Source organism: Balaenoptera physalus, assembly GCF_965194825.1.
Source record: "Balaenoptera physalus genome assembly, chromosome: 14".
Lineage (NCBI taxonomy): Eukaryota > Metazoa > Chordata > Mammalia > Artiodactyla > Balaenopteridae > Balaenoptera > Balaenoptera physalus.
This window is the reverse complement of record NC_138893.1, coordinates 91,893,037-91,918,728: the sequence shown is the minus strand read 5'-3', so window position 1 is coordinate 91,918,728 and position 25,692 is coordinate 91,893,037. Positions and strand designations below refer to the sequence as shown.

The 25,692-nt window shown below is 38.6% G+C and overlaps 1 protein-coding gene across 1 annotated transcript in view; it reads left to right on the top strand.

Annotated features, from left to right (window-relative positions):
* LOC309642897 (uncharacterized protein) overlaps positions 1-25,692 on the top strand; it is a gene marked incomplete at its 5' end in the record, with an annotated part of 279,991 nt that overhangs the window by 167,515 nt on the left and 86,784 nt on the right. The window contains one exon of the mRNA XM_082424961.1: positions 5,068-5,141. Within this exon, the coding sequence (XP_082281087.1) occupies positions 5,068-5,141 (74 nt within the window). The remainder of the gene's footprint in view (positions 1-5,067; positions 5,142-25,692) is intronic.

Sequence of the window (25,692 nt, the reverse complement as noted above, 5' to 3'; positions counted from 1 at the left end):
GGCTCCAGACGCGCAGGCTCAGTAATTGTGGCTCACGGGCCCAGCTGCTCCGCGGCATGTGGGATCTTCCGGGACCAGGGCTCGAACCCATGTCCCCTGCCTTGGGAGGCGGACTCTTAACCACTGCGCCACCAGGGAAGCCCGGTGATGGGGTTTATTGTGGTGTTACATGAGCAAGAGAGAAGATGGAAAGTCTGCTCAGGAGTCAAGTAGTTGGCCTCAAGGAGCAGAGCAGATGTTTCTGATTTAACAGTAGCTTAGGTGTCTGTGTTAGTTTGCTAAGACTGCCTTAACAAAGTACATAAACCGGGTGGCTTAAACAATAGAAATTCATTATCTCACAGTTCTGCAGGCTAGGAGTCTGAAATCAAAGTATTGGCAGGGTTGCTTCCTGTGAGGACCATGAGAGAGACTCTGTTCCATATCTCTCCCCTAGCTTCTGATGCTTTGCCAGCAATCTTTGGCATTCCTTGGTGTGTAGACACATCACTCCAATCTCTTCCATTATCTTCAAATGGCCTTCTCCCTGTGTATGTGTCTGTTTCCAGCTTTCCCCTTTTCATGAGGAGACCAGTCATATTGGAGTAACACCCACACTAATGACCTGATTTTAAATTGATTGCCGCTGTAAGGACCCTAGATCCAATCAAGGTCACATTCCAAGGTTCTGAGAGTTAGCATTTCAACATATGAATTTTCAGATGACAAAATTCAACCCACTACAGTGTTTAACAGTCACTCTTATTCTTGTTGCCTCAGATTCAGCCATATTCCTGAATAAGCTCATCCTTCCACAGTTTCTATAGAGATTTTTATCTTATCTGCTAGAGTCTTTTGGGAGTATTCAAACTCACCGAGAATCTCATTGGTTTAATTGCTCACTGTCTGGTATAGAGCATCCCTTCTGGTCAGGTTCTCCTATGGGCTACTCCATGGACTTCTGCTGGATTTGCCGGACTGACCCCTGGGCCAATCAGCTCTGGCCATGAAATGGTCTTATGAAGGACAGATGGTAGCCTTTGTGGAAATTATCTCTGTGGCTGCTTTTCTTAGAAGGAGGCTGTGGACCTGAGGATGTGTCTAACTTTCAGAGTGGCTATGTGACCTGCACTGTGCCAAGCCCTGGGGGTTCAGAGAAAAAGCTGTTGTTCCACTTTGGTATGTTCTTTGTGTAGGTGTGCTAGGTTCTAGGCCCATACAGTGGACAAATCTCTGGCCTGGGCAAATTTGATTTCATGATTCTCCTGACTTTGAGAAGCTCCTCAGAGAGCCATCACTATTTTCAGAGGCTACCGGTATACTAAAAAAAAAAAAAAAAAAAAAAAAGAAACAACTAAGGAAATCACAGATATTGCAATAGAAGTGTTTATATATAATTGCTTTCAACCCTTTTGACTATTCCTAAGATAATTACAGTATTTATAAAGATATTACTCATTAGGCAATCCAGTAAAGAAACACAAGCCTAAAAAATTGTATGATGATTGTCTTCTTTTTGTTTGTTTGTTTGTTTTAATAGACCGTATTTTTAGGAGCAGTTTTAGGTTCATGACAAAATTAAGCAGAAACTACAGAGATTTTCCATATGTTTCTGCCCCCAAACATGCAGAGCCTCCCCTATAAATGCAAGTTGTTAATTATCCAAGGCAGCTGTCTTCTTATCCTGTCAGAGTATCTAGTGACTATGTCTAATCTCATTTGAGGATACTATCAAATGTCTAAAATTCAGGAGCTTTGTGAATGTGACTCCAAACTGAATGGTGTCCCTGTCTACTCCAAATCTACTCCCTTTTCTTCCTTTGAAAGCATTGGCAACCAGAAATACAGGCCCAGATGGGATTTTATTAAATTTACTTGGTTCTCTACAGGTTCTAATTTCAACCATTGTATTAAGTTACATAAGTCAGGTAGCCTACATTCCATGTAAAAATTCCCTTTGACTTTATAGTGATCATCAAGCAACATTTTGTGCCTAACACTGCACTAGGCTCCCAAGAGAATACAAAACCCATCGAGGGAGAGTGTTGCTTCTGAGAAGCTCTCAGTGGGTATAATTCCTTGGTGATAATCACTTTGTATTATTGTGAGTCTTTCATTTCTCAGCTCTGAGTTGTAGGCACCTGGGCCCTTCTTTTATCTTTGCCATCTTTGCACTATTTGAGGGCTTAGGTCCTATTCTATTTTTCTAAAAAGTGACTTCTTGCAAATTTTAGAAATTTAAGACTCTTGGGATGTTAAACCAAAAGATAGCTTAGATATCTCTTTCTTTGGTTTCTAGCTTCTCCCTTATCAGAAGTAACCATTGTTACCCAGAACTCTATGGTTTGAAATCTTTCAATCTATCAAAAATTCACTAGAATAATTAACCAAAGGCATAGAGTTGCCAGTCTAACTTGTTACCAAACTGAGAAGTAGCTAAATGCAAAGAAACTTTATGTTCTAGTTAGCTTGTAAGGGTTAGTGACAAATAAATTAGAAAGTTTTACTACTTATTTCCAAACAGTGAACATATTAAAGACCCCTATGCCTCCAGACTTCCCAATTTTATGAACTACTGGTATAAGTTTGTTCAACCATTTTATAGATGATGAAATTAAAATCTCGAAAAATTAAATACTGTGACTAAAGGTCATATAGTTATATTTTCAAAATCAATAGGAATGATATCACTTACGTGCAATGATTATAGCTTTGGTAGTATTCCATTGGGATAGAGCCCAGAGTTTGTACGACTTACATTAAATTATTTTTAAAAAAGTGTAAATACGAGTCTTTTAGCTTCTCTCTCTCTCACCTCTAATTGTTGTCTCTTACGTTTTGTCATTATAGTGTCAGTGTATGTATTTATATTTTACCTCGATACTGACTTCTTCTGAGCAACAGAGGAGTACAGGAAATGTGTCAGGCATGAACTGCTCACAGCTCAGAGGAAGGGATGTGAAGCGAGAATGAGAAAGCCTGCAGGCATCCTCTCAGTCTCCCTCCGGAGAGACCTCGTGTCTCTGCCTCTCTGGAGCTTCTGCTTTTACTTTTGTCTTTTCTTTCTGCAGACCACCTTTCTCTTCTCTCAGTGCACAGGGGGAAAGGGTGGCTCAGGTCAGGTGCCCTGCAGAGAATGACCAGAGCTACTGAATTCCCAGGAGAGAAGATCTGATTGACCTCTTTGGGTCAGCGGGTTATGGATGTTCCTCGAAAAATTTCAGAGGATGGGAATTGTAGACTGCTCTAACTTCAAAAGTGTCTGAGTCATGGGTTTAGTGCTCTATAGTCCCCAGACTGCTTTTCTCAAGCATTAACTTATTTTCACTATAAGCCTGAGAGTGGATATTTACTAGTGCTGGATATTTACTAGTTATACACATGAGGGAACTGAGGTGTAGAGAAATTAGTATATTCGTTCCTAGGGATGCTGAACAAGGCACCCCAAACTGAGTGGCTTAAAACAACAGAAATTTATGGTCTCACAGCTTTCGGGTCTAGAAGTCTGAAATTAAAGTGTCAGCAGAGTTGGTTTCTTCTAAGGGCTCTGAAGGGGAATCTGTTCCACGCTTCTCCCCTAGCTTCTTGGGATGGCTTGTAGCTGCATCATTCCAGTCTCTGCCTCTGTCTTCACAAGGCCTTCTCCCTACCTGTATCTGTGTCCAGATTTTCCTCTTCTTATAAGGACACCAGTCATATTGGATTAAGGGTCCACTCTACTCTAGTAAGACCTCATAACCTAGGTAATTACATCTACAAAGGCCCTATTTCCAAATAAGGTCACATTCTGAGGTATCAGGAGTTAGGATTTCAACATAATGTTAACAAGAAATAATCTGTAATTCTGTAGCTTGCCCAAGTTTTGAACTGAAACTCAGAGCTTCCACCTTTTCAAAGGAACTTATTCTTTCACTGGTTGTTTTGGCAATATTAAAGCAGAGAATTACCATGGCTCATTTACCCTCTTTTATTTGTCATTGAATTGAGCAGTTATTCAATGGAGTAAATAAAACCCCTGGCTACTTTATCATTCACCATACTTAATCATACAAGATGCAAGGGCAGGAATTTGGAAAGGAGAACATTGTGGTCAGCCAGTTGTTTTGTCTCTCACCAAGGAAAATAAAGTGATAAAAGAATAAAAGTAAGCCTTTAACGAGGACTGACACAATAAATGTGTCTGATGCTATTGCTGAATGGTTGGTATGGATAACCTTGGTAATTTACTTTTAGCCTATTTCCAGTTCACCCTAACCCATCACAGTCAACCACATTGAGCTCTCAAAACGCTGGATGCTTAAAAGAAAAATAAATCCTCTGAGTATGAGCATGCACCGAAAGAAAAAGATGGAAATGGTGCTAGTGTCTGAGTTCTGTATTGCCCTGCCCTTGGTCCCAGAATAGGAAATTCCTTTTATTTTTTTCTAGGATGGGATATGGTTAGAGTGACCATATAATTTATCATAAAGCCTGGGAGGTTTTCAAGAGTGAGAGATGTGCTAAAAATCATTAAAATTATATTCTTTGAAAATACTTACTGATCATCGAATTGTTTTTATTGGTGAATCTATAGAATAGAATCATTCAAAGGCTACTTTCAAAATCTATTTAAAAAAAAAAAGTGTATGTGAATAATAAGGCAAAATTTTAATTAAATACTTAATTAAATATCTGAATATTTAAAAACAGTATAAGCAGTCTAATTATTCCTGGTACATGGGCATGTATCTTGATCAGTTTCTTAGCTTTATCTATCTCTAATATTGTGTCATTGTAATCTTTCTGAAGAATGTATTTTTTTCAATACAGTCTTATTATTTTTTATTTTTTCATAAACTGCCAACAACATTCTTCAAAGTTGTACTTTATGATTAATAAATTAGAAATTGTTGTTATCTTCAGTGGGCTCTTCCTGATAGACTGTAATATTTTTCATCAATAAAATAAAATAATTGCTCTATAGGTGCTGAGATACCTGGTAAAACTAGAGCAAATTCAGCTTAATGGTAAGCATTCCCACTTTTTTTTCTTCAATTTTTTGTGTTTAAATGTGTAAAAAGTTCAGCGTGAATATTTTTATTTTTACAGGTACTTTTTGGAGGGGATCTCCATTCAGAGCTCATTTATTTAACGAATATTTTTACAAGGCCAAAGCCTCATCAGTAAGTTCTTTCAATAATCCTTTTCGTTGTTTCACCAAATTTAAACATGGCAAAACTATATACCTTATCAATTTCTTTCCAATATGTTGCAGAATAAAAATTTATCCAGTTGGAAGTAAATATGCCATCAAAGTATTCTTCACTTATGAAGATGGTGTATTCTAAAAGACAACAATAGAATTTTAAGATTAAATCATCAATTGCATTTGAACTTTCCTAGATTTCTTCCTTACATTTGAAGGAAAAACATTTTAACATCTTCATATTTGCAAGCTCTGACTCTGTTGCAATTTGTAAAAGCTCTGTTTGTTAAGTTTTTTTATTGAAGCATAATTGATGTACAATATTTAATTTTTTTTATTAAAATATTTTAACTGATTTTGACAAAATATGTACAAAATATAGAGGACTTATTTACAAAGGGTCAGTATCATTGTAGTATACATAGTTTGAATTATAAAATGGTTTTATAAAAGCTCAAAGCTTTCTAAAATCCAGTTGATGGTGAGCAGCAAAAAATATATATTGCCATGCTGAAGTTTATTTTGTTTTCATTCAACGTGAGTTTAATCAGAAAAATTTGTACTTCAGTTACTCTTCGTATATAAAAGAGAAGCAATACAGCTTCTATTTTGATGGGTAGAACTATAGGTTATTTGGAGGCAATTATGAATTACTTGTGCAACATAACTAATTCCAAGAACATCTCTGCTCTATAGGTTTCTTAATTTAGTAAAAACATTGTTTTTGCCATGCTACGCTACACTAAAATTTGTGCTTACATCATCCCTGCCAAAATACTTTTTTTTCCTCAAATGAACTTTTGAGCTGAGTTTATAGTAATATTTGCAAAAATGTCAGATGTTTCACTTTCAACAGAAGAAATTTCAAGAAGCTTTACTTTGATACTATGAATTGGATGAAAAAAAGAGAACCATTTTGGAACTAAGTTGATTGATTTTCTATTTGAAGCACCTCATAATTCGAATATAAAGCTAGTGTCATTTGTGTGCAAAGCTTTTCTTCTGCTAATGGAGCCAACACATTGACAGCCATTACTTATTTTTTATATGCACAAGAATATTTGAAACAGAAAATGGAGAAACTTAATTTAAATAATTTTTGATTTTGAAAAGTCACGATTTACCTAGTGGTATGTAAATATACTTTACGTAGCTGTATTTGTTGAATCAACGTTTCAAATCTTAAGAGTACTACTAACCTTTGAGAAAACTTCATGTGCTTTATATCAGGACTGCTTAGACTCCATTTTTTGCATCGATTTCTCATACATCTAAGCTACAATTTCTCATATTTGCCATTGAACCCTCCCTCTCAAGGCCTGGCAGCTTTGTGCATCTTGCAGACTTCAGCATAGGTCGTGGAAGTTGTCCATCCACTGACTAACCATTGCCAGCAGCAGCATGAGATGCTTCTCCCCCCGCCAACACCTTGGCTAGAAGGTGGTACCAGTTCCTCGTTGCTAGTGACAGAGCACACCTTGTTTTATCAGTGGGCACTCTGCTGGAACCCTGAAACAGGATTGTCTGGAAAGGGTCAGAAAAAGAGATGAGATATCACTGCTTTCAGATTTAACCAAATGTTAAAGTGCTTATGAATTTTTGTTTTATCTCTGTATTAAATCATCATTCAGATTTCACACCTGTTAGAGTGAGAACTAGAGTGCATATGTGTCTCACACACTAGACTGGTCCATGGCAGAAGCTGGAAGCACAAAGTGGAAATCTATTGTACCCATTTCAGCTTTCAAAAAATACAGCTATTAAGGATAATACTTTTGTTCTAAGATGAAAACTCTGGAATAAACTCTAAATCAGACTGGAAACAGACATAAACAGGGAAATGGGTATATAGCTGCCCTATGTATAACAGACTTGAGGTAATGGCTCCTAGCATGGCTGTGTAATTTAGCTTAATTTGGATCTGGGACCTGGTGGTAGAGTTTTGCCAAGGACACCATACTAATAGGGTAAATGCAAACTGTACACAGCAGCGCCAGTCTGGGACTCGGGATGAGATCATTCATAGTCACCTCCAACTGGTAGTGTGTTGCTAAGTGCTTAACAACTGGCTGGGGCAGGGGAGAGGGGAGAGAGGGAGGAGGGAAACCCTGATTTGTAGTATTTGATGATTTCTGTGGTGTAAATACTCTCACCACTGCTGATTTCAAGCTCCCAACTTGACAGCTGCCAAACTTGGAGTTGGAAAGGGATGTATACAGTTGGCCAGTGCACGTGGTTGTGTTCTGGTTCACCAACCGGGAAGCTCCTTGAACCCTGTTTTTTTGTTTTCTTTAATGGAGGCTTCATTACAAAGGCACAATCGATTATATCATTGGCCATTGGTGATTGATTCAGCCCTTCTCCCCTCCCAGGAGGTAAGGGGGTTGAGCTGAAATTTCAACCCTGTAATCACAAGGTTGGCTCTTCAGCCTCCATTCTTAGAATTGTGCTGAGGGTCACCTCATTAACCTAAAAACAGACACCTTTACTGCTCTCATGCTTAAGAAATCCCAAGAGTTTTAGGAGCTCTGTGCCAGGAACTGAGACAAAGACCAAATATATATTTCTTCTTATAAATCACAATATCACACATACCATTTATATTCACGATATATACTGAGCCAAAATATACTATCTAAACCTTGAGCAATTTGCATAGCTCTGCTACCTGTGTGACCCTACTCTCCACCCTGGTGAACACTGAGGGAAGAAAAAACCTTGTAGATTAAGATTCCTTTAGCATCCCCTTTTAAATGTCCTATCTTACCAAATTATATAATGACAAAATGATTTTTAAGAAATATTGTATACAAATTGTAAGACCTGAACTATTTAAACTGCAGAACACTTAAGTTTGTTGTGTTCTAGATACCGCAGGGAAAATTTCAGTGACTTGAGGAACCTCAAGTAATTGATCCTTGATACATGTGAGTCTGTTCTTGTGTATAAAAATAGAGAACTTGTGTCTTATGCATCAGTTATGGATGTGGTTCTGCAACATTTTCTCATAAAACAGGATGTGCCTTATGCTAATTTGACATGAATATTTCAATATCATTTGGCAAAAAGAGCAGAGATATGACCCATGTCAAAAAGCACCTCAACCTTGGGGTTACCACATTCTCCAGCAGTTTCTTTAATTACAGATTTATGAAGTGGTGTCCCAAGCAGAACAGACATTGGATATACCAAACAAGAAGGAGGCGCTTGTAGCAACTGTGGAACACTGAAAGTAAATAAATAGATAAAAAGCTTCCAGCACCAAAACAAAAAGGGCTTCATGGCTCCATTATATGGAGCTGTGACAAGTCAGTATTCACTCTTAAAAACTGATGGAAACTGAAGTCAGCAAAAGTGAGCTGCTCATAAAACACTGATGGACATTTATTGATGGGTGTTACTGGGACACAGTCATGAAGAGAATAGAAATGAATCAAAGTCCTACTCTAGGAATTTTTCCTGACCTTTGTTATTTAGGAACTGCCCAGCCTCTGTTGTAGATGTTCATTTTTCTTTCCCATCCTTGAGTTAGTTTTATAGTACTCCTTTTTGGTGTATAGTGTAGTACCCTTTATGTATATAAGGGAGGCTTCTGACAGCTTCATATATACAAGAGATTCTTCCATGGAGAAATGATTTATTGTAATGGTTTTTATGTTGTTAGAGCTAGAACTGAGACTATGCTTTTGATCTACTCTGTAGCTTCATCCTGTGAAGAGAATTCATTCTTCAAATGTCAGAAATCTTTGCTGGCAGCAGGACCTGCCCCTCCCCAGATTTAGTTTTGCTTTAGTGTATTCTATGAGAAGGAGGGAAAAGGGCCTACTTTTATTGCCCCTTAAATCTTCCCTGTTGATAAATTGTAATTTCTCACCCTGGGGTAGTCAGGAAGGGGTCAGAGCTTTGTAATACCTCTTTCCCTGGGAACAGAACCTCTTTCAGTGTATTACTGGCAATTTAAATGGGGTGGGGGAGCATATCTTTTCCTAATCTATAAAGTCTGCATGGCTGTTTTAGAGGTTATGTAACAGGTGATTACTAACTCAGAGGTATTATTTTCCTGTTCATGGAATGTCACTTTTGCAATACAGTAACATCAAAATTGCTTAAAGGGAAGTTAAGGGACATGTTGAATATGTAACAGATGGGACACAGAAACTTAAGTGAGCTTCATTTGAAGTACAAAGAGTAATAAACTGTTTATTTTTCTGCCTCTTCCAGATGATGCCCCACAGAAACAGAGGGGGGCTACAGTGAGAGAGGGACCAAGATTTAGGGGAATATATGCAGAGCTGAGCCTGATTTCAAATGTGCTGTTTCTTACAGCTTGTTTTGCTAACTCCATGCCTCCTCAAGTTGACTGATAGAGCTCATTGCATAAAATTCCAAAGATGTTTTTTTTCTGCAGCAAAATGTCCTAAAGGAAGTTCAACTCAATTGCCTTCCTCTGAAAAAGACACTGAACCAAGTGACTGTTTGATGGTCCTGGAAAGAAATATTTGTTTCATTTGAAGTTTTCATTTTACCCTTAAAACCTAGGTTTGATGGTGTGAGGTATGGCATGTCTTCCTTTCTTTCTTGCTGGCTAAGTTATAGAAAGTCATTAGGTGCTCATTAGAATAACGTGAAAGCTGATAGCACCAGTTATGGAACCCATGACTCATTTTTAAATTATATCAGTTCTCTTTTGCTTGCTGCCTAAATTACAGTCTTTCTTATGACAGGTCGCTTGAAACTCTGAAACAATGGACATCAAAATTTATGACTTAAAAAAGTTAAGGCTCTTTTCTTTTCTTTAGACCATTCCTGGTGTGATCTGATAACCAACCTCTTTACTTTGGTTTTCCCTATCAGTTAATTTGGGGTATGCCTTATGCCAGTTGACTTACTGAATCCCTTCAACATTATTGCCAGGTAGACATTACTTCTACTTTACAGATGAGGAAGTTGAGGCTCAGAGAGCCAGTAAGCAATGGAGCTCAGATATGGAAGCCTATTCTTGACACTTTACTACCTTCCAGTGGTGAATGTGAGTAAGTTAAAGCTGTGGAACCCTGTGAATCTGAGAAGAAGACAAGATTTGGACAGGCCAAATTGAGGATGGGCATTGAGGTACCCATCAGAGGATACACATGCCTAGAGAAGGAATAAAATGGCCATTTATTCTCACCTTAGCTGTTCAAGTTAAATTGTGGGGCCACAACTATCCTTAGGAGCAGGTGAGAGCTAATAAAATGTGAGCTTGTAAGTGGACACCATGCATTTTCTTTGTAAAAATCTTTTTCCTCTTATGATATTTTATGAGTGTGACAGCTCTTCCTCCCCAAGTTGGGAAACGCCTCTGTGGTTGTATATACTCTCTTGATCCACAAATCCTGGATGTTACTTGATGATTTCTATATATTTTTAAATTAATTTTTATTGGAGTATAGTTGCTTTACAATGTTGTGTTAGTTTCTGCGGTACAACGAAGTGAATCAGCTATACGTATACATATATCCCCTCTTTTTTGTATTTCTTTCCCATTCAGGTCACCACAGAGCACTGAGTAGAGTTCCCTGTGCTATACAGTAGGTTCTAATTAGTTATCCATTTTATACATACTAGTGTATATATGTCATAGTAGTGTATATATATATATGATTTCTAGTTTAAGCAAATATCTTTAACTTGCACAAACTATTGGAAGTAAGAAAAATAAAAACGTTTAACAAAAACTTCATTAAACTGAAAACAAAGGAAATAAGATATTCAATATGTGAAAATACAGACCTACAGTGTGTCATGAGGTAATAACTTTAATTGGTTCGTTTGGGGATTAAGTGAATGATGCAGGCATTATTCCACCATTTGAAAGGTATAGAATATTCCAGACTTTTCCCCATAACTTCCTTTTTAACCATCTTATTCCTTCTTGGTCTTTTTGATTTGGGGATTTACAGCTACTTCATATCAATTGCCATTTATAGATGTGGCAGATGTGATTATAATGTACTCTGTGAATTAGTTCCAATTGTTTTGTTTAAAAAGCCAATTGTGATTCTGGAAACTGACTTGAGAGGAGAAAAATAAAAGGTTCATGATAAATTACTCATACCCCTTTTTGGGAAAAGGTGTCTGGTGTTAAGCCACAGGGGATGGGTTTAGTTAACATTTTCATTAATAACCTGGGAAAGGAAGTAAGCAGCATGTAAATAAATAGGGCAGATGCACCTAAGTGGGCTGATGCCAATGGAAATGGACCTTATGTAACTTTTAAATCAAGGCAAATGGGAAGCATATCTAAGAGTGATGTTCAGATGAAATGGGTGGAGATCCTGGGGGAAATGGTTGGAAATGGTTATGACACAGGAGGTATTATGAAATGTCTCCCTTTTATTTTATTTTAAAATTTATGCCCATAGCATCTAGGGATATGCTAACTATATCTCAATATGATATTGATTTTCTCTTTCCCAGAGTAACTAATTTTGTCAGTGACACCACCATTTCCTCAGTCACCCTGGCTCAAATCCTAGAAGCTATCCTTCTCTCATTACTTTCCTTTATCTATATTCAAATAATCATTAACATTTATTTAACATTTACTACATGAAAATCACTATGCTAAGCAGCTTACATATATTATCTGATTTAATCCTCAGGAAAACCCTATGGATTGACTATTGTTGCTCCCATTCTGCAGATGAAGAAATAACAGGTTTTAAGGGGTTAAATATACTGAACAAGTTCTGATAATTCATATAATCCAGTTTTCTGTATACCTAATGTATTGTCACCAAGCATGGTAGATTCTTCCTTGGTGTGGTCTCTTTCAGTCCTTCCTTATTCTTCATTTGTTCATCACCCACTATTTATGGGACTGCAGTCACTTCATAACTGGTATTCCTATAATCAGTCTATCTCAGCCATATGAATTGACTATATGGCAAGGTCTACTTCAACCACATAACTACTGTAACTCCCATGTTCAAGAGTATTTACTGATTCCTTAGTGTTTACACACCACAACTAAGGATACTTCCATAACTTTTAAAGAATGTTTCCCTATTTATTCACTACCTACCTTGTTCTAGATAAGACTCGTCTTTCTCATAAATAATACAAGATAAAATTAAATATTAAACACAGAGGTAAATAATGGAATAGAGAAGAAAAAAAAATGATCACAATGGAAAAAGTATATAAAGGCAGCTGTGAACAGGTCCCTGCATATTTGCTACCCAAATGAAAATGGCTTCTAGATATTTACGTTAAGAACTGACATTCAGGTTATAGCATCATTCGTAAAGGTGGTAATAGAGAGGACCGACTCTGATACATCTGTGATGCTTACTTCTAGGGTAGAGATGGGTGAATTTTCACCCATATGCCACCATTCAGTACCACCAGGTTCTGTTCATAAATATATTTGGTGAGGAGTTTTCCATTTAGGTTGATATATCTATCTTTAAAATAAAGTCTAAAGGAAACCTACCTATTTTCTGATGCTTCTGGTAGGATTTCATTGGACTTCCTGAAAGTATTGATATTCTTTATCCCCCCAAATGGGTCAAGTCAAGTAAATATCAGAAAGTTAATCAAAGAAATACCAGATCTCATAGTGAACCTCAAGACAGGAAACCAAATTCAGGTTGAAAAGACAAATTTAGGATCCTTTGAATTAGTGGACTCAACAAATCACCTGAACTTGTACTTTGTCAAATATTTCCCCCTATAATTGGAAAGGTAAAACTTGCAAAGCAGTAAATGGGGGAGATAAATGTTTTGAAATCCAGATATTTTGTGGGGAAATAGTATTTGTTTGTTTGTTTGGCAATGCAGTACTTGGGATCTTAGTTCCCTGGCCAGGGATCAGACCTGCGCCCCCTGCATTGGAAGCGCAGAGTCTTAAACCCTGGACCACCAGGGAAGTCCTGGGGAATAGTATTAAAACACCTAAAATGTCAACACATCAGTGTTTCTATTCTTGTGATTCCAATAGATCAGGAAGTGAATTTTAGTTATTATAGAACATACTCCAGATGTAAGGAAATACATCTTTTGCATGTGCTGAATACTACCGCTGAAAGTTGCTTCTCTGGCAAGCCAAGATCATCTTGGCCAAGGCAGAATATACCTAAACAGGTTCTGGAAATAGGTTGTCTATTGGTTTTCTGAACTGAGACTTTTTACTAAGGAAGCAGCCAATCAAGCATTTTCAAGGGCTATGGAGAATGGTGTCAAGCAGTTGGCAAGTGTGGTTAGAGGATCCAGTTTCTCAGGAAAGGGCTGGGGCTGTGAATGCATGAGGCTGGTTAGAAATTATAATCAATCAGGTTGTGCATCAGTGAGGTAGGGCCCATCGATGGGAAAATTCCCCTTCAGTGGTGGGTATAAGGCAGGAATTCTGGTAGAAAAGAAATACATGAAATCAAGAATATTGCCATTATTATTAAGACTTAAATATTGAGTTAAATCATTTCTAGAATTGCATCCTGTTCTTCCTTGAAGAAGCAGAGAAAAGATCCCTGAAGTCCAATGGCAGACATATCCTTTTGCCCCAACATTTGCTCTAGAGGAAGACACTAGTCCCATGATCTGGGAGGAATTGGGCCTCACTTTTCTCATAGATTTTGATATTCTGGGTGACCTGTTTTCCCAATACAGGTCCTAGCAAATTAACAACAGTCCCTTTCTACAAAATATCCCTATTTGTGAAAATGTCACCTAAGACCAACTTTTTCTTAATAAGCATAGTGAAGAAGTGGAAGCCTGGGAGGTGCACTGAGAGGCTCGTTGGATGCCTTTGCTAAGATAAGAGATGGGCCAACATGGGGATAACTCATTTGAGGCTAGCCTCCTGCCAGTCCTCCCAGTGGGTCTTATCCTGAGCTTATTGTTTGGTCAGGAGGCTTCAGAGCTTGGAGGCCCCGGGCTTCCCCGAAGCAGTTCAGGGCGTTGCATGGTGCGTTCTTCCAAGGGAGGTTCTCACTTACCATTATCTACTCACTCATGTCATACTCTTGACATGTTTTTGCCCTAAATCTAATAAAGCTTTTTTACCCTCTCCTAGTTTCTTGCCCCGTTCACCCTTTCTGCCAATCATTTTCTGTGTATATCTCTATTTTAGTTCTCTGTACATCTCCATGAATTTAAAAACAAACAAATGTCCCTCCCCTACCCCCACCAAACAACAACAGCAATAATTACAGAGCCTCGTATATAACCCAGATAGATCAAGGGACAAGAATCTACATAGTTCTTGACAGTTAAGTGAACTGACTGGGTAGAAATTAGAGCCCTAAGAAGTGTTACCTCATAAGTTTTTCTATTTCTCCAGGTGAGATTTTCTGAGACTCATTGTAGATAGGACTAGGGGGTCCACGGGGTGGGAATGGAGGTGGGGAGCAGTTTGGGAGGGGGATCAGGAGTTGAAGAGTAAGTAGAAAGTCCCTGATCTTCCGTGTGTGTGACAACAGCACTTTGGCTTTACCTCTGACTAGTCATTGTGAAAATAAAAATTTTAAATATAGAAAGGTGGAAGAGGAAGAAAAGGGAACTTTTATTATTTTATGAAGAAGTGTAGATATTTAGAAGACATAATTTAAAAATTGAGAGTAAGATCAGAGAAAAAAGAAAATTAAGATAGAGGAAATAGAAGTTAAAAATACAAAAGAATGAAACTCCAAATAAAGACGAAACGTTAAACATTAAAAAAATAATAAAAAGATAAAGTGGATGAGATTTAAAATAAATGAGAAAAGGCTATGGGCCAATGAGATAAAAGGTTAAAATCATGAAAGTAAAAGAGATAAAAGATTAAGATATAGGGGATAGGATGAAAAGTTAAAAGTGCCAAAATAGATGAGATTAAAAATTAAGCACAGGAAATAACTAACATGCTAAAAGTAAAAAAGTGTCAGAATGAAAAGGATTTAGGGGGAATAATTCAAATGAAAATAAAAACAAAAAGCATGTGCATTAGACAACTGGATGAGCTGAAAAAGGTCAATTGTGTAAGGGCAGACAAGGACTGAGAGGCTGGCTTCTTGCAGTGACGAGTCCACATTGGAAGAGGAAGGCTGGCATGGGGATAGGAGGAATGTGGCTACCTCAGTCCCCTGCCATTTATCATAGCATCTCAGGCCTTTGTCTGTAATGCCAGAGCCTCTGGACCAAGGCAGTCAGACACTCTGGGATACTCAAAAAAAAAAAAAAAAAAAAAAAGCCAGGCTTTCCCATGGAGAACTTTTGAGGTGAGCCAGCTGAACTCACTTGAAATGTTTCCTGGTCTTTTTTTTTTTTTTTTAATTTATATAAAAATTTTAAAATATTTAAAACCCATCAGCATTTCTGTCTCTTTTAAGGTGCTTTTCCTATCTCCATCAGCCTGCATTGAAACATCTACAAGCTGTGAAATTTGGTGCTTGTTTACATGTTTTGATATTCTCTACTTATTTTATTTATGTATTTTAAAGTTCATCCTAAAAGGTAAAAGATGAAGAGGACGTATAAGGGAGACTTGTAGACAGCTGTCTTATTTAAATGTTAGATTTATGCTGTTGTAAGATTTCATGCTACCTTGGCTAGGAGAATTTTGTAATTGTCAATCCATTCCCCTGCTCACTTCTTTCTCACCTTCTGAAGAAGTGTTCTTTCTTACTGGAGGAGAGTTATCTTTTGTCAAACAGGTTTCTCCTGTGACAGGTGGAATGTGTTTACATTGAAAAGATCTGCTCATATTGAACTAATATATCTTAGTCTTCCATATTTCTAGGAGAGGGAATCTGATTAACCCCTCTTGACCCACCTCTGGCTCAGGATAGAGGAAGATGAGGGAAGCAAAACAGTATTGAACTGAGCAGTGAAAGAGCTTGAAGAGGATGTGGAGATTATAGCAGAGATGCTGTGGAGTAGCTGCAAAGGAATTTTAATATTTTTTTATGGTGCTGTGGACTACATATTTGAGTCCCTTTTGTGCTTTATGAGAAATGCAATCAAGTATTTGAGGTTGAAATTATTTTTGGTTGCTGAATTATGCTTCTTTGGATAGGCAACTATTCTAGGAGTGAAACACCTGGATCTTGGTTTTATCAAGGTTAAAATAAGGATTCCAAATATGTAAAAGAAGCTTAGTGAAGTACAGCTTATAATAAAGTCATTTGGTAATGCAATATAGTAGAAATAATGACGGAATGTAAGAAAGAAAGGGATTAAGTCTAAACGAAGGCTTAATTTCCTTCTTCCATCTTTCTTGAATTCTATTTGGCTATATACTATGTACAATATAATGTGTCAGTGCTATAGGGGATGCAAAAGATGAATAAGAAATTCCCTATCATTTGCTTACAGTTTAATGAGAGAGATAATGTGTTAATCAGCCACCAAAAGAAAAGGTATGAGGAGATAAACGTCAAAAGAAAGACTTGTTCAGAGCCATATGGGTTTATCAGAAAGGAGATATGACATTGACCTGAGTGGGTAAGAAGGCTTCAAGAGGATGTCAAGTTTTTTTCAGAATGTTATAGTCAGTAGGATTATGATCATTGGGCTTAGAATTGGCATGAGCAATAAGGCAGAGAGGAGACAAGCAAAGTTATAGAAGCAGAAAAGCTTGAATGTGGTGGCTACTTGGGGAAGAGTAGCAAATGGGGACTTCGTCTAGAAGGGAGAATTAGGTTCAATAAGGCAAATGGTCAGTTTTCCAGTAAGAGTCATTTGGGTCAAATCATGAATGGTCTTAAACATTAAGATAAGGAATTTGTACTCTCAGCCGTTGGAAGTCTTTGAAGACTTGATCTGGGAAGTGACATGCTTGAAGTTATGCTTTGTTATAGTGTTAGATTAAAAGAAGGGTTACAAAGAAGGGGAAGAAGAAATAGCTGGGGAAAATAGGGTGATTGTGTTAAGATGGCAGGCAGGTTACCCAAATTCACTTCCTCTTAACAGAATTCCTTTGAATTGATATAAAGGGGATACTTCCGTAAGAATAATGGATAACAAAGAAGAATGCTATCAGTGGAACAGACACCTGTGAGATATTTCTGAAAGATAGAAAGTAGAGTGGTCAGCTAGATGGAAAAAGGAGATCAGAGGAACTTACAACCCAAAATATAAACAGGAGATAAGATTGCTGTGGAGGTAGGAAAAATTGGGAGATGGCCACAGGTGACTGAACCAGAGTTGGGTCAAGACAGGTTAATCAGGTTCCCTCTCCTAGAAATTTGGAAGTAGGACTAAGATATTTTAGTTCAATATGAGCAGATCTTTTGAGTGTAACCATAAGAGCTGTGGAGTGGCCATCTTCTACCTGTTGTAGGGAAAATCTATTTGCAGAAAGAGAAGAATGATGCAAGACAAAGTGAGAGACACTTAATTCACTTCAGATTTCTGGTTTGTGGTACTGGACTGAAGCACCTGTCATTGGCTTCTTTGAGACAGCACAGTGGCTTCTTATTACCTTCGTGCTTCCACCTTAAATAAACTGAAATTGTTTTATGTTACTTGCATCCAAATCTTAACTGATAAAGTGAGTACCATGAGTTCAATGCAAAGGTTAAGTGAGTGTTTTTCAAGGGGGTGGATGTGAAATGACAGTTTTTGTGGGTTTTTTTTTTTTTTTGAAGGGGGTTGTTGGGAGATGGATCTTGCTTCGTATAGTGTTGGAAGATGTTAGAAATTAAGGAGACCTTGAAAGCAACTCATTTAATTCATCATAAGTCAAATTAATATTGTCTGATTGAAGTGGAAAGAAATAAACCACTGGAAAACACTCTATAACCTCTTAATTAATATTGGCTCATTGACTAATAGTGTGAGGTGAATTCCATTTCCATAGACCATAACCTCATTTAGTCCCTTGAAAAATTTTTCTGGCTTAATGTATTGCTGTTTGTTATATTGTTCCTTGAAAGTGGGAACAGATTCAATATTTCCTTTCCAGCTCTTAAACTGACTCTATCTTCCGCATATATCAAATTTGTTTATTTTCCCATGTACCACTGAAATACCTAGTAACTTACAATATTTGAGTATTTGGAATATTTGAGTCCAAAGTACATACTTCAGACTGTCACGTTCATTCTCAAATGGCACAAAAATTCTTTGTCAGACTGTGTGTTCTAGTTTTTCATTTGGAAATTATCATCCTGTAGCTAAATTCACCATCGTTCAGGACAGAACAGTTTTACCCTCTACCGAGCTATAACTTGTCACTTCAGCCAGTGTTTTGGAGAGAACTGGGGTCCCTAGTGAATGCTGGTTTTAAAACACCTTTTAGTCCCATGGCCCTTGAACAGCCCTCGTGTGGGCAAATTTATCAGAGAGGTTTACATGATCATTTTCATAGTCTCTTTCTCATTGTCACCTCCCTCCCTCTTCTTTTTATTTTCTACCTCCCAGCCTCCCTACATGTGTCCAGAGAGCTTCCTAACTTCCCAGGAGGCTCTGCACTGGAGACCTGCTCCCTATACATTGCCTTTGTCTCCATAAACATTCAGGCCCCCCACCTCGGACAAAACATTTCTGTTCCATGTCAAGAATGACTGAAAATATCTAAGAATATTATGCTGCTAGAAAAAACCAATATACTTTTAACAAGGAACTTTAGAGTGTTAAAGGAATGACTTGTGGGAATTTCAGGTCTGATGACAGGACGATCAATGTAATGGACAAAGTAATGGACTTGGTCCTTACGTGTATGACCTTCTCTTTCTCTGTGAACTGACCTTTTCCCCAAAAGTCTGCACTGTGTCCTGGGAATGGGCCTGGCTGCCAAGCTGTATTAAGCTTGCCCACTCCCTTGGTACGCTGGTTACACCAGGTGAGCAACTGAGTCCAGCTAGTTCAATCAGAATCTCTCTCCATTTTTGGATTGGGTTGTTTGTTTTTTTGATATTGAGCTGCATGAGCTGCTTGTAAATTTTGGAGATTAATCCTTTGTCAGTTGCTTCATTTGCAGATATTTTCTCCCATTCTGAGGGTTGTCTTTTTGTCTTGTTAATGGTTTCCTTTGCTGTGCAAAAGCTTTTAACTTTCATTAGGTCCCATTTGTTTATTTTTCTTTTTATTTCCATTTCTCTAGAGGCTGGGTCAAAAAGGATCTTGCTGTGATTTATGTCATAGAGTGTTCTGCCTATGTTTTCCTCTAAGAGTTTTAGAGTGTCTGGCCTTACATTTAGGTCCTTAATCCATTTTGAGTTTATTTTTGTGTATGGTGTTAGGAGGCGTTCTAATTTCATTCTTTTACCTGTAGCTGTCCAGTTTTCCCAGCACCACTTATTGAAGAGGCTGTCTTTTCTCCACTGTATATTCTTGCCTCCTTTATCAAAGATAAGGTGACCATATGTGTGTGGGTTTATCTCTGGGCTTTCTATCCTGTTCCATTGATCTATATTTTTGTTTTTGTGCCAGTACCATACTGTCTTGATTACTGTAGCTTTGTAGTATAGTCTGAAGTCAGGGAGCCTGATTCCCCCAGCTCCATTTTTCGTTCTCAAGATTGCTTTGGCTATTCGGGGTCTTTTGTGTTTCCATACAAATTGTGAAATTTTTTGTTCTAGTTCTGTGAAAAATGCCAGTGGTAGTTTGATAGGGATTGCATTGAATCTGTAGATTGCTTTGGGTAGTAGAGTCATTTTCACAATGTTGATTCTTCCAATCCAAGAACATGGTATATCTCTCCATCTATTTGTATCATCTTTAATTTCTTTCATCAGTGTCTTATAATTTTCTGCATATAGGTCTTTTGTCTCCTTAGGTAGGTTTATTCCTAGATATTTTATTCTTTTTTTTGCAATGGTAAATGGGAGTATTTTCTTAATTTCACTTTCAGATTTTTCATCATTAGTGTATAGGAATGCAAGAGATTTCTGTGCATTAATTTTGTATCCTGCTACTTTACCAAATGCATTGATTAGCTCTAGTAGTTTTCTGGTAGCATCTTTAGGATTCTCCATGTATAGTATCATGTCATCTGCAAACAGTGACAGCTTTACTTCTTCTTTTCCGATTTGGATTCCTTTTATTTCTTTTTCTTCTCTGATTGCTGTGGCTAACACTTCCAAAACTATGTTAAATAATAGTGGTGAGAGTGGGCAACCTTGTCTTGTTCCTGATCTTAGTGGAAATGGTTTCAGTTTTTCACCATTGAAGATGATGTTGGCTGTGGGTTTGTCATATATGGCCTTTATTATGTTGAGGAAAATTCCCTCTATGCCTACTTTCTGCAGGGTTTTTATCATAAATGGCTGTTGAATTTTGTCAAAAGCTTTCTCTGCATCTATTGAGATGATCATCTCAATCCAAAAATGGGCAGAAGACCTAAATAGACATTTCTCCAAGGAAGATATACAGATTGCCAACAAACAAATGAAAGAATGCTCAACATCATTAATCATCAGAGAAATGCAAATCAAAACTGCAATGAGATATCATCTCACACTGGTCAGAATGGCCATCATCAAAAAATCTACAAACAATAAATGCTGGAGAGGGTGTTTAGAAAAGGGAACCCTCTTGCACTGTTGGTGAGAGTGTAAATTGATACAGCCACTATGGAGTTTCCTTAAAAAACTAAAAATAGAACTACATATGACCCAGCAATCCCACTACTGGGCATATACCCTGAGAAAACCATAATTCAAAAAGAGTCATGTACCAAAATGTTCATTGTAGCTCTTTTTACAATAACCAGGACATGGAAGCAACCTAAGTGTCCATCAACAGATGAATGGATAAAGAAGATGTGGCGCATATATACAATGGAACATTACTCAGCCATCAAAAGGCATGAAACTCAGTTATATGTAGTGAGGTGGATGGACCTAGAGACTGTCATACAGAATGAAGTAAGTCAGAAAGAGAAATACCGTATGCTAACACATATATATGGAATCTAAAAAAAGAAAAAAAAGAGTCAGAAGAACCTAGGGGCAAGACAGAAATAAAGATGCAGACCTACTAGAGAATGGACTTGAGGACACGGGAAGGGGGAAGGGTAAGCTGGGACAAAGTGATAGAGTGGCATAGACATATATACACTACCAAACATAACATAGATAGCTAGCGGGAAGCAGCCGCAAAGAACAGGGAGATCAGCTCGGTGCTTTTTGACCACCTAGAGGGGTGGGATAGGGAGGGTGGGAGGGAGGGAGATGCAAGAGGGAAGAGATATGGAGACATATGTATATGTATAACTGATTCACTTTGTTAAAGCAGGAACTGACACACCATTGTAAAGCAATTATACTCTAATAAAGATGTTAAAAAAAAAAAAGAATCTGTCTCCTGAAATTTGGAACTGGAATCAAGAGAGATTTGCAACTTTATTGTGTGAACTTGAAGGTGGAAAGGTAGCCATGTTTGCCAAGTGACTGATGAGATAAGAAAGCCAGTCTGAAGAGAGATGATGCAGTGCCTAGGCAGAATGAAGGTAGGTTGGAGTTTTGATAGGTGAACTTGATCCTCAGGTCTTCCTGGGTTCAGCCTCCCCCTTGACCAGTCTGATATACTTTAAAATGGTAGGAAGGGACTTCCGTGGTGGTACAGTGGTTAAGAATCTGCCTGCCATTGCAGGGGACAGGGGTTTGAGCCCTGATCTGGGAAGATCCCACATCTGTGGAGCAACTAAGCCCGTGCGCCACAACTACTGAGCCTGTGCTCTAGAGCCCATGAGCCACAACTGCTGAGACCGTGTGCCACAACTACTGAAGCCCATGTGCCTAGTTCCCGTGCTCCACAACAAGAGAAGCCACAGCAATGAGAAGCCCGCGCACCACAACGAAGAGTAGCCCTCGCTCGCCGCAACTAGAGACAGCCCGTGCATAGCAACAAAGACACAAAGCAGCCAAAAAAAAAAAAAAAAAAAAAAAATGGTAAGGAGGAGTTTGAGATAGAAGTCCTTAACTTCAGAATTGCTCCTCCTCTTCCTCATTCTAACCATAAGACTTTGTGATGACTCCATGCCTGGACTTGCTGTGTTGGGTGAACAATTTAAAGAAGAATTCTATTTATATTAGTCAAAAACATAATGGCATGTAACGCCTAAGAGGAAGAGAAAACAGTGTTGGATGCAAATGTAGAGCGTTTAAGTTGGGGACTGAGATAGTTCCTTGAGAGACCTGTTGCCTGTAAAACGAAGTAAACAGCCGTTGTGGAGAGGAGAGTTTCTCAGCTGGCCAGTAGTGGGTTGCAGATGTGGTACATATAGAGCCTTTCAGTCCCTGGGAGACTCCCTTTTGGGCTATGAGCAGCCTAGTCTTTTCCCAATTCACCCTACAAATAATTAACTTTTTTTCAAAATGTCTGTTATGATATGAAGAATGTTAGGGAGCTCTGACCCAGAGTAATCATTAATATTTATTGAGTGTTTGCTGTGCGCTTTGCATTCTTTATCTTATTTAAATTTCACAAGAGCTCTCTGAGATGGGTTCCCTTATTACTCCTATTTCACAGATAAGAAGAACCAGGGAGTCCATAGGTCAAGGTTTTGCACAAGCTGCACACCTGATTGATTTATGGAGCTGGACACAAACTCAGGCAGTATAGGTAGTATGGCTGTAGACACCAGATGTCGTGCACTGAGCTGCTGCCCTATATGCCTCCCCACTGGGATCTGCTGGGAGGCATCCCAGCCTATGGGTTGAAAATGGCCCCCAACACAGGAATATTATTAGTGGCTGTCTCAGTTGCTTCACTCACTTAGTGCATCGTCTCAAGACAATTGACTTACTACCTAGAGGATAGGCTGTGCCAACGTTTAAATAGAAGAGACTCTACAAGCATTAGGTAATGAAAAAGAAAAACCGACTGATCGTTCCTCATCTGTGGCAAGATGATTACCTTGCTTCTACCTCTGTTAAATACGCCATTGATAGTCAAACCTGGGCCACTTGGTGCCAAGAGGTGCAACTAGAGCAGCAGTTCTTCTTGTTACCAATAGCAGATGGCAGTTTGCAACAGTTGCGGATTATCTTTGTCATCAGTGAGCCTCATTAGCAAACGAGCCATACTCCTTACAAAGGAGTGTGCCTGGCCAAAGAGGCTTTTTATTGCTTTGAAGCTACTTGGACTGGCCACATTTTCTCTGGGTTCCTTTACCTTTACATAAGCCAAGAACAGGGGAAAAGAAACCCTTTCGTTCTCCTTTCTCTCTCTCTCTCCCTCTCTCTCTCTCTTTTCCCAGGGTCATTTCCTGGGGAAAAATAAAATACCTTTCATAACTGGTTTGTCTTTAGGGCAAAACTGTCACAGAGATTAATATATGGTCACCTTATTTAGGATGTTTGAAATTTAAACCCTGCATATTGTCTCCTTGTTTGCTTAATCTCACCACAGACTTCTGTTTCTTGCTACCAAAGATTCCTAACTAATAGGGTTCAGGAAAGAGAATTTGGAGCTGGGTGTTGGATAGGGGAAACTGTTTCTGTCCCTTAGATTAGGTGGTTCATCAGGTGAAGGGCTGTTGGATGCACTATTTGAAAATGGGTAACAAGATATTTCTCTCAGTCCTGGATCAAAATAAAGCCACAGAGCTAGGGGGATGCCACCTTTGACATAAGGTTTGACATTGTATTTTCTGTTTTATTTTCCCCTGGTGCACAATGAGAGCATGTTTGATCCATGCAAGCTTTTCTATCTCCGGTTTTCATGACTTTTCCCCCCTGTTCAGGAAAACATAGTTATTACAAAAGAAGCATAACTGCTCTAGCTTCTTCAAAATAGAATAATGACACTTTCATAACGAGTGATTGTGGGAGCAAGTGTGGGGATGTTGAGCTGGCTGAAATCCAGAGATTTTTAAAGAACCAGAGAAAGGTCGTTCACCTCTTAAAAAGTGACAGTTGTAAAAACAAGCCAGTTTTAGAATTTGTCATCTTGTGTTAACAGCGTATCCTTTTGTAGTTACTGATATCTGTCAGAGTAAATGCCAGCGGTAAAGAGCTCCACAGCAGGCTTTCCTGAGGACATAGAAGGCTTGCATTTTAGGTCTGTGTACATTTCCTTGGCTCGCTGGAGGGAGATGTGGTGGAAGGAGCTTTGGCTGGGCATTAGGACCCTTTTGTTCTGGCTATGACACTCAGTAGCTTCTTGACATTGCAATTCATGAATCTCTCTGCTTCTCAGTCCCATCATCTGTAACACAAGTGGGTAGGACAAGGTTATCTCCAAGATCTTTTCTAGCTTGAAATTCAGTGATGCTAAGTCCTGGATAAATGCCATGAATCACAATGGTCTCTGCACTAATATTATTTTTTTCTCCCAGATTTTCTCAAGCAAATGACTGGCTCATTAAAAGTACTTGCTTAGTGTTTAGTCATGGTGGACAGACAGTTCGCCAGTGACGTTTTGGAAGAAAAGCTCTAGTTTAGCAGCGTTTCCTCTCAATCTTTCTTGATTGGCAGTGAGGGAGGCCCTGGCCATAGCCAGATCCACATCTTTGCATCTTGCCTTTTAGGCCAGCGTCCTTATAACCTAGTAACCTCTGAGCCAACTACTCAGAGGAGCTTCTTTTGGAATATCTGTGCCTGGATATAGGCTTTAAAATGATAAGTTGTTGCTCAGGATAGTTACTATTAGATCTGCACGTTCTGAAAGCTGCAAAGAAACAGAGACACAGTGCAGTCTGTGATGGTCAGTTTTATGTGTCAACTTGGCAAGGCTACAGTCCCCAGTTACTCAAGCAAACACCAACCTAGGGGTTGCTGTGAAGGTATTTTGTAGATATGATTAATGTTCATAATCAGTTGGCTTGAAATAATTTGGCTTTATAATTTGTGTGGGCTTGATTCAATCAGTTGAAAGGCCTTAAGGGCAAAACTGAGATTTCCTGGAGGAAGAAATTCCTCCCATAGGCTGCAGCTTCAGCCTGTGCCTGAGAGTTCCAGCTTACCTTTCCTGATGGCCTGCCCTATAGAGTTCAGACTTGCTAGCCAGCCCCCACATTGTTATAAATCAACTCCTTGCAATGGATCTCTTAATACTATCTCCTACGGGTTCTGTTTCTTTGGTAGAACCTAGACTAAAACAGACTGCAAGGCCTGCATTTTATAGAGAAGGAAACTGGGGTTCAATCCCCAGAGTTCATTAATGGGAGAGCCAGCTGCCTTGACTCCTAGGCTTATGAACTTCCCATAGCACCACATTTCAGTTGCCTAGAATCCAGTTCTGTGGACACAAGGGCATAGGCATAATACATAAATGACTCCTGCCTCCTCACCCTGTGTATTCAAGTATGTCCATCATGACTGGGTTGATATGTTCATGGACCAAATGAGGAAGTTTGTCCTTGTGTTCATATGAATCCCAAGGTAAGAACTCACACCTGTTCTATTGTTTGACGACCTCTTCTATATTGCTATTTGGTGTATTTTTATTAAATCGTCAAGTGTGTACATCTGGTCTCCTAGCTGGATTAGAAGTTTTTGAACAACAGGGAGCATGAAAGATGTTGTTTTAGCACAGTGCTTGCATCATGATGTCTCTCAGGAAACAGTGATCAACTGATGGAAAGAACAGTGGAGCCCCCCTGATGACAAATTTCCCTC